Source organism: Garra rufa, chromosome 1, assembly GCF_049309525.1.
Source record: "Garra rufa chromosome 1, GarRuf1.0, whole genome shotgun sequence".
Taxonomy (NCBI): domain Eukaryota; kingdom Metazoa; phylum Chordata; class Actinopteri; order Cypriniformes; family Cyprinidae; genus Garra; species Garra rufa.
In genome coordinates, this window is record NC_133361.1 from 45,546,658 (window position 1) to 45,560,566 (window position 13,909).

The 13,909-nt window shown below is 42.5% G+C and overlaps 1 protein-coding gene across 1 annotated transcript in view; it reads right to left on the bottom strand.

Moving 5' to 3' along the window:
- stat5a (signal transducer and activator of transcription 5a) overlaps positions 1 to 13,909 on the bottom strand; it is a 44,227-nt gene that overhangs the window by 18,046 nt on the left and 12,272 nt on the right. The window contains exons 2-3 of the mRNA XM_073832637.1: positions 10,095 to 10,298; positions 549 to 624 (exon numbers count right to left, since the gene is read on the bottom strand). Of these exons, the coding sequence (XP_073688738.1) occupies positions 549 to 624; positions 10,095 to 10,298 (280 nt within the window). The remainder of the gene's footprint in view (positions 1 to 548; positions 625 to 10,094; positions 10,299 to 13,909) is intronic.

Sequence of the window (13,909 nt, forward strand, 5' to 3'; positions counted from 1 at the left end):
TAACTAGGCAAGAAACTGTGTGTTAGAGTTTGTTTCCTGTTGCTCCACGAGTAAACAGACAAAACACTATGACTAACAGTCATTAATAAAGAGTAATTGTGACATATTGTATTTAAATAATCAACCGGCAATGTGCTTGTACTATAATCTCACTGCTGATATGTGTGTGTGTGTGTGTGTGTGTGTGTGTGTGTGTGTGTGTGTGTGTGTGTGTACCTGGTATTCATCACGTTGTGGGGACCAAATGTCTCCACAAGGATAGGAATACCAGTAGATTTTGACCTTGTGGGGACATTTCTTAGGTCCCCATGAGGAAACAGGCTTATAAATCATGCACAATGAGTTTTTTTTTGAGGAAGTAAAAGTGTGCACAATCTCCTGTGAGGGCTAGGTTTAGGTGTAGAGTAGGTGTATGGCGATAGAAAGTACGGTTTGTACAGTATAAAAACCATTACGCCTATGGAATGTCCCCATAAAACATGTAAACCCAACATGTGTGTGTGTGTGTGTGTGTGTGTGTGTGTGTGTGTGTGTTTGTGCAACATTACCTGCTCGCTGTGCTTGTGTAAGTTTAGAGTACACGCCATCGGCTGATTCGATCAGTGTGCGACTCGTCTGGATCATCTATAGGAAACAGGAAACAGGAAGTCAGGTCTAAGCAGGAAGTAGGACTTCCAAATCAGGAATGCCCCCTCCAGAGACACTCATACACACAAACACATTCGCACACAGTAATGAGCTTTATTGACAAAAGAGATTGAGGTGCATTCCTCAGGCAAGATGATGTTTCCTTTCGTTGTCTCTTTTGTTATTGCGACTACTTCAATGATACTGTTTAAAGCTAAATTAAGAAGTGAGTAAGAGCATATTATGTACACACATTTGTGACCCTCAATCACAAAACTAGTCATAAGTAGCATGGGTATATTTGTAGATATAGCCAATAATACATTGTATGGGTCAAAATGATAGATTTTTCTTTTATGCCAAAAATCATTAGGATATTAAGTAAAGACCACATCCCATGAAGATACTTTGTAAATTTCCTACCATAAATATATCAAACTTAATTTTTGATTAGAAGAACTTCATTTGAATAACTTTAAAGGCAATTTTCTCAATATTTAGTTCCCCTTCGGGAACGTCGTGCTGCGTCATAACGCTTTGGGAACGCCTCCAGCGTGACCACGCTCTGAACACATGTGTAATCTCGTCCAATAGGAAAGCGCATATGACGTCACGAGAACCAGGAAGCTATAAAGCACGTGCGGTGAGTGCGATCGGCAGCTTCTGTCTTTCAGTCGCGCTCTGTGTGTGTCTTTGTCAGCACTGTTTTTCGGGGCCAGTTTGCTCCAATTTTATTTGAGTGCTTGACACAATGTCCAAGGGCGATAGCAAACAATTTAAGCAGTGTGTTCCTCCCTGCCCACGCTACATCACGGCAGAGGACACACATGCTGTGTGTGTAGTTTGCTTGGGGGCGAAGCATGCCCTCTAAGGAGGCTGACTGTGTGCATTGTTTGCGGCTGCCGCTGCGTACGCTTCGCTCCCGGAGGGCTCTTTTCGAGAAAGGAGCCCTCATAAGCGTTCCTCATAGATCAGGTCCCGCTGTCGCTGAGGCGGAGCGGCGTCTGCATTCATGGGGTTCGCAAATGGATCTTTTAACAGGAGTGGAGACGGGTGAACCCCTTTCTCCCTCCTCCCTTATTAGATCCTCAGCTCTCTCTGGATCGGAAGCCCTATCGGTTTCTTCCATCCAGGAAGAGCAGTCTTCGCTCCGGCTATCTTCCTCCGAGGAGGAAGACGTCGAGATGGGCGAAGAGCCTGAAGACCCCCCCCCCCCCAGCCCGCGCAGTATGAGGAGCTTGTGGAGGTGGTGACTCATGCGGTTGCTAAATTAAATCTTGACTGGCCCACTGTCACCCCTATGGAGCAACCAAAAAGCAGGCTTGATGAGAGGTACCTGCGCTCCAAACCACCACCTCCACGCTGGGGCTTACCGTTTTTTCCCGATCTCCACACCGGTTGAGACCGTCGTTCGATAGGTTCCATCAAGCAAGGCAGTAAGCGGCGGCGTTCCAGAGGTTTCTTCCTCGCCGCTATCGCTCTGGGGTTGCTGGGCGGGAGCAGCCCCACCCGAGTACCTCCTCCTCATACCGCGACACACAAAAACAGAGCGTCGCCTCCCGCGCTCCTCCTGTTCGTGATTGGGAGTCCCAGCGGCGCTCTAAATCCGGGGCTTCGAAGCCTAAGTTCGACCTGAGGGCCGTTCTTCAGGCTAAGAAGTCCTCGGAGAAGAAGTCCTGACAATTCAGGGCTACTGAGGGCAGGTCCCCCTGGGGAAGAGCACAACACCTCTCTTCCTCAGTGCCCTCAGGAGATCGGTCTACTAACCCTGCCACCACTGGTGCGTCAGGGCGCAGCGGTCTCCAGCAGATCTCCCTCTCTACATCCGCCCGTCTTCGTAGCGGCGCAGGGAGACTCGCCACCTCCAAGGAGGCCTCAAATTACATCAGAGGTCAGCCTCGAGAGGCTGATTCCCTTAGTAGAACATTTAGCAGCGAGACAGAGAACCAATTATGTTGGGGTAGTGTGGGATTCGACCACGATGCAGGCACGTCTGTCTCCTGCTCGGATTGAGTCGATCCTCACATCAGTCAGCAGAGTCAGAATAGGCCAGTCACTCACTGTCAGGCAGTTCCAAGTTCTGCTGGGTCTCATGGCAGCTGCGTCCAACGTGATACCTCTTGGCCTGCTGTATATGAGACCCCTGCAGTGGTGGCTCAGAACCAAGGGGTTTGCTCCGAGGGGCAACCCACTTCGCATGATCAAAGTCACGCGGCGTTGCTTTCGTGCTTTAGACATGTGGAGGAAACCTTGGTTCCTCTCTCAGGGCCCGGTGCTGGGAGCTCCGTGTCGCCACCTAACCCTAGAGACGGATGCATCCCTCATCGGTTGGGGAGCGGTCATGAGTGGCCGCTCAGCCCATGGTCTGTGGAGCGGTAGCCATCTTACGTGGCATATCAATTGCCTGGAAATGCAGGCCGTGTTTCTGGCTTTGAAACACTTTCTCCCAGACCTGAGAGATCGCCATGTGTTGGTCCGCACCGACAACACAGCGGTGGTCGCCTACATCAACCACCAAGGAGGTCTGCGGTCGCGCCCCTTAAACAAGCTGGCACACCAGATCCTTGTGTGGTCCCAGGGGAAACTCCTCTCGCTGAGAGCGGTTTACATCCCTGGACATCTCAATGTGGGAGCAGACGTCCTGTCAAGACAGGGGCTGAGGCCCGGGGAATGGAGACTCCACCCCGAGGTGGTGGAAGTCATTTGGAGCAAATTTGGGAAAGCCCAAGTGGATCTCTTTGCGAGCCAGGAGACGACACAATGTCCCCTTTGGTTCTCTCTGAGTCATCCAGCTCCCCTGGGACTGGATGCCATGGTACAGACGTGGCCGAGGCTTCGCCTGTACGCATTTCCCCCGATCGCTCTGCTCCCGGGAGTTCTGGAGAGAGTACGCCGGGACGGGGTCCGCCTCTTACTAGTAGCCCCGTTCTGGCCGGGCCGAGTATGGTTTTCGGACCTAGTCTCCCTCCTCGACGGCCCTCCGTGGGAACTACCCGTCAGGAGGGATCTCCTCTCACAAGCAGGGGGCGCGCTACTGCACCCCCGCCCGGAACTATGGAAGCTGTGGGTGTGGCCCCTGAGGGGGCACAGATCCTAGCTTCTGGTCTCTCAACCGAGGTTGTTGATACCATTCTCCAATCCAGAGCTCCCTCTACTAGGAAACTATACACCGGAAAATGGAAAATTTTTGTTCTTTGGTGTAATGAACACCATATTGACCCAGTCCACTGCCCAGTAGGTTCAGTGCTGGACTTTCTACAAGCTCGTTTTTCGATGGGCGTTACTCATTCAACTTTAAAAGTTTACGTGGCAGCCATAGCTGCTTTCCACGTTCCCTTCGGCCCTACCTCTCTCGGTAGGAATCCTCTGGTGTCACGTTTCCTCCATGGTGCGCTGAGGCTGAGGCCTCCGGTACGCTCTCGTGTCCCTACCTGGGACTTGGCTGTGGTTTTAGAGGCTCTTTGTATTCCTCCATTTGAGCCTATCGAGGAGATTTCGGACAGACTCTTGTCCTTCAAGACGGCCTTCCTCCTTGCCATTTCCTCTCTGAAGAGAGTCGGCGACTTACAGGCCCTTTCTGTGGTCCCTGCCTATCTAGACTTTGCACCTGGTATGGTCAAAGCGTTTTTGTTTCCTAAACCGGGGTACGTCCCCAAGGTTCCCTCCTCGGTGCCACGGCCCGTTGAGCTCCAGGCCTTCTGTCCTCCTCCTTTCAGAGAGCCAGAACAGCAGAAGCTTAACTGTATGTGTCCTGTGCGAGCACTGGACACATACGTCCACAGAGCTGCCCTGTGGAGGAAGACGGACCAATTGTTTGTATGCTTCGGTCCCCACAATAGAGGTCTTCCTGCTCACCTTTGGGGGTCAAGGCTCACTCTACCCGTAAAGTGGCGGCCTCCAAGGCCTTTTTATCAGGAGTCTCTCTCCAAGATATTTGCAACGCGGTGGGATGGTCAACGCCTCTTACTTTTGTGAGGTTCTATGAGCTAGACCTCCCCTCTACTCCGGGCGCTTGTGCCCTTTCCTCTGACCTACCCCCCTCACGGTAGGGTACTTCTCTCGGGGATCCCTGTTCCCCTCATCTCTCTCTAGCCTGCTTGTAGCAGGCGATTGTTATCTGGGCATTCTTGCTCTATCTTTTTGACTGCCTACTTTCAGCAGCGTCTCTATATGGGCTTCTCTCGCCCTTCTCCTTTGACCCACACAAGCACGGTCTTGTAATTCTGGCGGCGTGGGCATATCGTTCCCAAAGCGTTACGACGCAGCTCGACGTTCCCGAAGGGGAACGCCTCGGGTTACTCTCGTAACCCTAGTTCCTCGAGAGAACGAGACGCTGCGTCGTTAAGCCACAATTCCGGCATCCATGCAGCGCTCCTAGTGGCAGAAGCTGCCGATCGCACTCACCGCACGTGCTTTATAGATTCCTGGTTCTCGACATCACCCCGCCCGTGACGTCATACGCGCTTTCCTATTGGACGAGATTACACACGTGTTCAGAGCGTGGTCACGCTGGAGGCATTCCCAAAGCGTTACGACGCAGCGTCTCGTTCCCTCGAGGAACTAGGGTTACGAGAGTAACCAGAGGCGATTTTTTGCACCCTCAGATTCTACATTTTCAAATAGTTGTATCTCGGCCAAATATTGTCCTGAAAGCATTAACCACTATAAACCAACCTGGACCAACATAAAAAATCATGCTGGTTCAAAATCTCTACTGTGAGACAAGGTACTACATTCCTGATTCCGAATCTAACAAATCCTCTGATACCTGAAAAATCATATAGTTTAGTTTGACCCTCATGGAGGCCTAAATCAAAGAGCAAATCCTACACAGCCAATCTTGGGCCGACAAGCACTGACAAACACACACACACATAGAGTACATTCCTGCATACATTATATATGAGGACGTCTACTCATATCAAAATGGAATTGTGCCATGAAAGAGAAAATACACGGCAGGGTGTGATCGAGCAGCTTTGGAGGGTATGGAGTGTGAGTGTGTGTGAGTGTGTGTAATACAATCAAATACACTCTCACATCTCTGCAGAATTTAATCTGTTGTAGTAAAGTCCCATTATAAAGGAACAAGCAAGAAAGAGCAGAATGCTGCAGCTATTTTGCTGTAGGCTATGGGTGAATTCATAAACACAGTCAAGGTTAATCTATAGAGGTAAGGCTGTTTAACTATGTATGTATGTATATCTTAATTTATTAATAAGTACAGTATATAAAAATATAATACAAAATTAATATATAGCAAGTTTTCTATTCAGGACTTAAATATTATACATACATTCTTATTAAGGATTTCTGACATTGTATTCAGGTTGTTGACTACATATTCAGGACCTATGATATATATATATATATATATATATATATATATATATATTGTGGCGGGAGGAGCAAACGACAGACACAGTGGGTGTGGCGTCAGGCCTCGGAGAGGCTTTTATTAAACAGAAAATGAAAGAAAAGTGTCCAAAGGGGAAATAAAAGTGTCCAAATAAAAAGGGGATCTGGTGTCCTCGAGTGCTGGGGTTCCGTGAAGGAGGGTCAGTGTTCAAATGGGAAGGGTCCAGGTAAGGGGCGGAGTCCGGCAGCCGCACACGCTCCCCGCTTGGGACCGGGGTGCTAGGGGCGGCGGCATCTCCTGCGGCTTCGTCCCTTTCGAGCTTTCACGGCGCTTCCAACGGGGAATCTACGGCCCGGCATCCTGGCCCGTCGGCCGTCACGGGTGCGGTCTTCAGCCAGACCGCGGGTCCGGCGGCTCGTCCTTCTGGCGGCGCTGGCTTCCCTCTTCACCCCTTACTGGATCCGCGAGGACACCAGCGTGCATGCACGGGGGAGAGACCGGTCTCCTGAGGAGAGGCGCGCTCGGCCTTTAAACAGCGGCGGTGATGAGGCTTCATTCCATTCAGGTGCTCCTCATCACACGCCGCCAGCCCGAGACGATTCCGCGCCCCTCCTCTCCCATTCACACCCACTCCCGTCGGGAGCCTGGAGAAGGGCGGCGAATAAGGGACGAGGTGGTGATGATAATTAGGGGGGAGGCAGCCGACTCGTCACAATATATATATATATATATATATATATATATATATATATATATGTGACCCTGGACCACAAAACCAGTCTTAACCCTTGTGCGTTCAAAAAAAAAGTTACACATAGGTGCAAAATGGACAAAAATGTCCATGTCCAAAAACTGCCATAAAAATATCATTTATTAATAATTAATATTTTTTTAAATATCACTTTCACTGATGTTGATTTTTTAACCAGCATCTGTTCTATCCATAGATACCAAACATTCATTAATTTTTAGAATTTTAACCCTTTAAATGCTGGTTTGTTAACATAATGCCACAGTTGTGTTTTTTTTATGAAAAAATTAAAAATAATAGTTAATTTCCATATACTAAATTATAAGCAGATTTTTTTTCTTTGCTTATTAGCTTCTTGGGTGTGTCAATGAAGAACAACAACATTCATTTTAAGGCATTTATATTTTTTATGTAGTGTCAGATTTTAAATAAAAACTAACACTTAGGCCCGTAATGGACAAAAATGTCCATTGTCAAAAAACTGTTATAGAAATGTTATATATTAATATTTTTTTCTACTTTCACTGACTGTTTTTTTTGGTAACACTTTCTATGAAGCCCGTATTTATAATACATTATAAGGGTATTTCTAAGGCATTATAATGAATGCATAATGCATTATAAAAAAACTTATAATATGTTATACCATCTCATGAATAATCATAACAACAATTATAATACATTATAATACTTGAGTATCTGAGGTTATAACTTTTACGATTATGATTATTTATAACACTCAATGGACACCATATTAAATCTACTTAATTTATAATGGACTATATCATGTTACATTTATTTTTTACATTATATTACATTTTATTTTGATGGTCCACTTATTCTACTTAGTATAAGCTTAAACTTTCCAACTACATTTCAACTAACACTCTTTAGAGTATTAGTAGACGTAGGTTAAGGTTAGGCTATGTAGAAGGTTCATGTACTTGCAAAGTTACATATAAAATAATATAATAGTTTATTTTTGGGGAAAACATCTAAATTTAGTGTTAGCATATATTTAGCATACTATTAATGATAATTACTGCTGGCTGACATGGAGTTGCAGAGTTACTTATCAAAAGCTGTCTAAAGGGTATCATCAACATAATCATACTGATAATACAAATGTGTCATTAAACATTCATCTGATCTGATGCCTGATCTTAGGGGTTCTTTGGGAAATATTATTATAATTACTTATAAGTGGTCTTTGTATGCTTTAAGTAAAGTGACATGAGTAAAATGGCAAGATATGAGACTTACAATACGTTATAACTATGAGCAGGTAATCATACTCTTAAAAGCTATAACCACAAATAAGTAAAAATTATAATACATTAAAACTGTTTTTATGAATACTCATGAGATGATATAACATATTATAAGGTTTTTTATAATGCATTATGCATTCATTATAATGCCTTAAGAATACCCTTATAATGTATTATAAATACGGGCTTCATAGAAAGTGTTACCTTTTTTTTTTTTATCAGTATCTCTTCTATTCATAATTACCAAACAATCATTCAAAGCTGGTTTCTTTACATAATGCTCACTGTCAGTGGACAACACTAGCTCCAGAGCTTCCTCTGCTGAGTAACGTCTCTTCATCTTGCAATGAAATGACCAAGCCCTCAAGCACCAAATATGTATAAGTTTTGCTTTGCGAACACCTGTTTGGCTGTGTGAACACTCAAACTTTGTACAAAATCTACCCGACTACACAATCAGCATTTTCTTGTGATGAAAACAAAAACAATGTGTTTAGGGGCTTCTGAACTTCTACATCAAATTCAAGCTCATCTTTTATCTCTGTACAAAAACAATAACAAATAAAAAAAGTGCAATCAAGGATTAAGATGTGTGTTTGGGTGAAAAAGAAAAATCCTCAAAGCTCATTAACCTTCTTTGACCTTATTCATAGTTTTCACATGGCCCTATGACCCTGCCAAGGGTGAGACTCATATACATGGAGTGGGATTTTTGATTGCCAGTACAATATAATTTCTTTCAAACCAATTACACCCATAACATTTTCAGTAAACACATGCAAACCACACTCTGACATACTTACCAACATACCCACACAATTATAGCTGCATTATTTTTCCAATTGACTCTATAATAGACTATAATATGCATGAGCAGAAAACACAAAAAAGCGAGTGTTTCTTTCATATGCCAAATTTGAAAAAATGGCACAATCTAGTAAAAAATGGTAAAAGTTTAAAATTTGAAGCCTTGCCAATAGAATGAATGCCTATTAGTAAATATTGCATCATTTTATAGTCAAATGGCCCTGGGTTAAAAAATGCAGTTTTAATGGGTTTCAATGTGGACATTTTTGTCCTTAAGGTCCTGAGTGTGAGTGTTTTTTGTATGGAGGGTAAAACTGATTTTTTGAAGGAAATGAGGGTGAAATATTAAAATTTCAATAAAAATACACACCTGAGCCAAGATTTATGCAGTTGGCATTAACACAGGCACACTTATGACAAAAAACAAAACTGAAATGGACAAAAAATGTCCATAAGGTCGCACAAGGGTTAAGTAGCATGGGTATATTTGTAGCAATAGCCAAAAATACATTGTATGGGTCAAAATGATCGATTTTACTTTTATGCCAAAAATCATTAGCATATTAAGTAAAGATCATGTTTCATAAAGATATTTTGTAAATTTTCTACCATAAATATATAAAAACTTGATTTTTGATTAGTAATATGCATTGCTAAGAACTTCATTTGGACAACTTTAAAGGTGATTTTCTCAATATTTTGCACCCTCAGATTCCAGATATTCAAATAGTTGTATCTCAGACAAACATTATCCTATTTTAACAAACAATATATCAATGGAAAGCTTATTTTCTCAGCTTTCAGATGACGTAAGAATCTCAATTTCGACAAATTTACACTTATGACTGGTTTTGTGGTCCAGGGTCACATATTATAACTACACATTCCGAATTTGTGACTCATATACAACTATCACTAAACAAAACAACACAGCTGTGGATCATTCAGGTAACGACACAGTATTAAAAATCAAGTGTATGTAAACTTTTGAACGGGGTCATTTTTATAAATGATATAAAGGTATTATTTTCTCTCATGGACTGTAATCTGTTACAGTTACTCCTTAAAAAAATCTTGTTTAAGACCCTATTTATGTTTATTTTGCAACTATTAAACAAATTCATGTAACATTCAAGCTGAACTATTATGTATTTCCATCATGTTGCATCTTGCAGTATTTACCAAAGCCTAACATAGTTTAATGGTTCACATGTGTTACAGTAGGTTATTCACATAGCGTTACGTAAACTTAGGGTCACGCTGTTGAATTTCACCCTACCGTGTCATAAGCGGTGAGCACTTTGCGCAGCAGTTCTGGAATGGGGCCATGGGCTTCCATGGTGGGGTAGGCCTCGCTCAGATCTACTGATACCTGCAGCACTCGCTCGCTGTTCATCAGCCAGGAGGACACAGTCAGGATACACTGTTTCATGTTAGCTGCCGGAGTCAAGCCGCAGAGCTCCTTGAAGGACACCATGGCATTCTGTAGGGAAAAGATAACAGAGAAGACATTAGCTTTAGTGACATGTGTGAAAACCGCAGGTCAGTTTCACATTCAAGATAAACGTGTGATTACCCACAGCAACAGCAATCTGACAATGGAGAAGCTCCTGTTTACCTCAACCAAGGGAATTAAACTTTCCTCTCTGTTTTTGCTCAGTAACTGTAGAATGCGCACAAGAGGACACAACAGTTGGAGGCTGGATCAAAGTCACGTACTAGATCATAATGAAAGCACATTCAGCTCATCGACTCCCGGAGCGACGCAGAAAGGACAAAGCTTTGCCTTCTAGGAACTAACGCCGAAGAACTAAATCACCGCTGAGAGTCTGAGAACCGCTCTTGCCAACAATGTTGCCTTAGTTCAGGAAATTAGAGATGATATCATACACATCTGAGAAAAATGATGTTTCTATGAGAGCTCTGTAAACACAGAAGGTCTTTGAGAGGAGAGCAGCATGGTTTAAGTTCCCATGACATTAGGATCTCAGACTACTTGGATTTTGGGTTATTTGCAGACCGATGCTGTGTTTGTGTATTAACAAGAGTATCAAGCAAGCCAGTGTTTTGATTCATGAGTGTGAGGGTGGACAGCTGCTTGTGAGCCTTTGACACTGAACATAACAATTCCATCTTCCAGGCCTCCAGACAAAACACAAACAAAGAAAGCACCTTAGGGCTTCACGATTAATTTAGAATCAAACTGAAATTAAGATACGGTTAAGTGCAATTATGTTTTTTGTGCTTTAGAGTGAATCACAGCACTGTGTTCTTTTACACGCAAGCAGTTCATGAACTGTATTTTTAGTGCAACCCGGTTTGCAGTAAATGCTGCTCCACACAAACATAATATCTGAATCTATGGGTTTGGCATGCATATATGTGACCATAGACCACAAAATTAGTCTTAAGTAGCAGGGGTATATTTGTAGCAATAGCTAAAAATACACTGCATGGGTCAAAATTATCGATTTTTCTGTTATGCCTAAAATCATTAGGCTATTAAGTAAAGATCATGTTCCATGATATTTTGTACATTTCCTACCGTAAATATATTCCCCCAAAACTTACGATAATGGGGCAAATGCGCCCCCTGTATGACTTTTATACGTCTTTTAATATTTAAATAATCTGATATAGTTCATATCACATGAAGAGTACAGTTTTTTCTCCAAATATCAGCACGATTGCAAATGCCAGGGCTCTACATGGTTTCTACGTGTTTTTGCAACGTTCAGTAATGTATCACAGATCTTACGAATCCTTTCATGAAGTGTAGAGAGAGTGTAAATAAGAGATTGATTGTGGAGTATAGAACTTTGTTGACTATAATAGAGCTTTTATGTATTTATTTATAATCGCGAACTAAGATGAGTGAAAGCTTTTAATAAGTTTTAAGGGAGTTTGTAAATGAGATATTGATTTAATACAACAGTTAAATACACAAGAAGTTATTATTAATTGACTTACATTGTCTGACTATAACACTATTGCCACTATTCCCACAAGTGCTCCTAACAAAAAAAGTAAGCGTAGAGCCCTGAATGTGATACTGATTTTAGAAAGAGTCCAATAAACAAGTAGTTATTATGTAATAACTTACATTTTAGGCACAACAGCTCCTGTTTTTGCTCTATTTCATCAACAAAATTAGTTTCAAACAAAGCCACAGCAAAACTGTTTTGAACACTGTCTCTGAGTGTCACAAGGAAGGTCAGACTGAGACGTGCGGATCCATTCGCAGCATATATTAAAAGACGTGGTCAAGCAGACAGGGTCAAACACCAGCAAACAATAACAACGAGGATAATCCAGAGAGTAGTCAAACACAGGCAGAAGGTCGGGGCTGGCAGCGAGAATCAAACATGGGAGGGAGTCCAGGAATCAAACACACGGGAAAACAAACACAGGAAGAAACGCTCAGAATTACGACCATGAGGAACAATAAGACTTCGCCAGGTGGCTGTGTGTGTCAGTGGCTTAAATGCATGAGAGTCAATGTGAACCAGATGTGTGCAGCAATCAGTGCAGTGGGAAACGAGGAGCAGCTGTGTGCAGTGATTGGTGCAGTGGCTTATGGGGATTGCAGTCCAGAATGTGTGTGCAAGAGTTCATGATGACAAGACGACCAATACGTGACACTGAGCAACTCATCATGATGTTTCGTTACTGAATCAATCAGCTGTTTAAATGAATTAGTTGAATGAATGACTCCATGGCTCACTTGTGCAGTGATTTGCTTCCACCTACTGGTGACTTTTGGTTTATTTTTAAACTACATTTTCCGTTTTATTCCCCAAATCATTTTAAATTTCAGTCTGTGCAAATGCATCGAAATGCCACTTCAGATGCAGATTTTAGTTGATACTGATTTCATTTGATAGGTAACATCTCTTTAGTGTCTTACTAGTGAATTTATTGATAAAATTTAACAGTTTGACACAAAAGATGATGCATACATTTAATTAGGTTAGACAAATTAACCTTATATAGGTAAAAATGCCCACAAAAGTTAAAAAATAAATTTAAACTTAATGGAAAAGTTCATTTCTGTTACTCCTACAAACTCCTTCAAAGAAATATGAAGAATATTAAAAACTTTGGGAGTCAGCTGTCCACAGCAGTCCTAAACCTTCCAAAATACCCACTCAGCAAAATACTGTGTAATTATCGTTATCAACAAAATTCCAGAAAGTATAGAGATAGCATTTTTTGGTCATTATCACACACTCCTACTGTCCAGTTCTTTTTTTCAGCAAAATTGTTCAGACTTCAAGCACCTCATATCCAGATTCCAGAGTGTGTTTGTGTCTACATACATGCTAGAAACTTGAAAAACTTGGGAGAAACACGCAGACCTTATCAGATTGCACATCAGAGCTGTCTAATTAAAGAAGATGTTCTGTGAGATATTTTGCAAACTCTTGAAGTTCAAACAGCATCAGAGCCCAGTGACTTCCAATGCAAGGCCAAAAACAGTTCTTCAAAACATTCGTCACAATATCTATCATACAGGTTTGTAACAACATGAGGGTGAGTAAATGATAACAGATGTTTAATTTTTGGCTGAACTATCCCTTTAACAATACTTTGGTTTTGGTGTCATAACAGCATTTGTCAAGCCGGCAACCATTGCCAGACACATGCGGTCACATACTCTTTCACACACGTGAATTTATATTTAGAGCATTTATTAATCTGTTTTCCCTGTGGGGACAACCCTCACAAGACGCTTTCAACAGAATTTGCTATTCCCTTGGGACATTTTCAGAAATGCGGTCCCAACTGGAATACCAAAACATGCTCACACAAATGCACCTATCTACTACCTTAGGCAGCAAAACGACAAATGTTTATAACTGAGACTGATGCTTGTGTGAAGGCAAATTAGTGGTGTGTTTAAATATAGGTGTTTAGGAACAGACTCGGACTATGTGTTCACATAAGAGAGCTATCAGCTGTCTCAAACACCCACCCACACATATACATGAGTAGAGTTCCTCTATCTCGTCTAATGCACTTTTTTTCTCTATTCATCATTCATTTTTGTTATTTTCGGTTTAATGAACTCTTTGCTGGATGGTCCAAATTCCA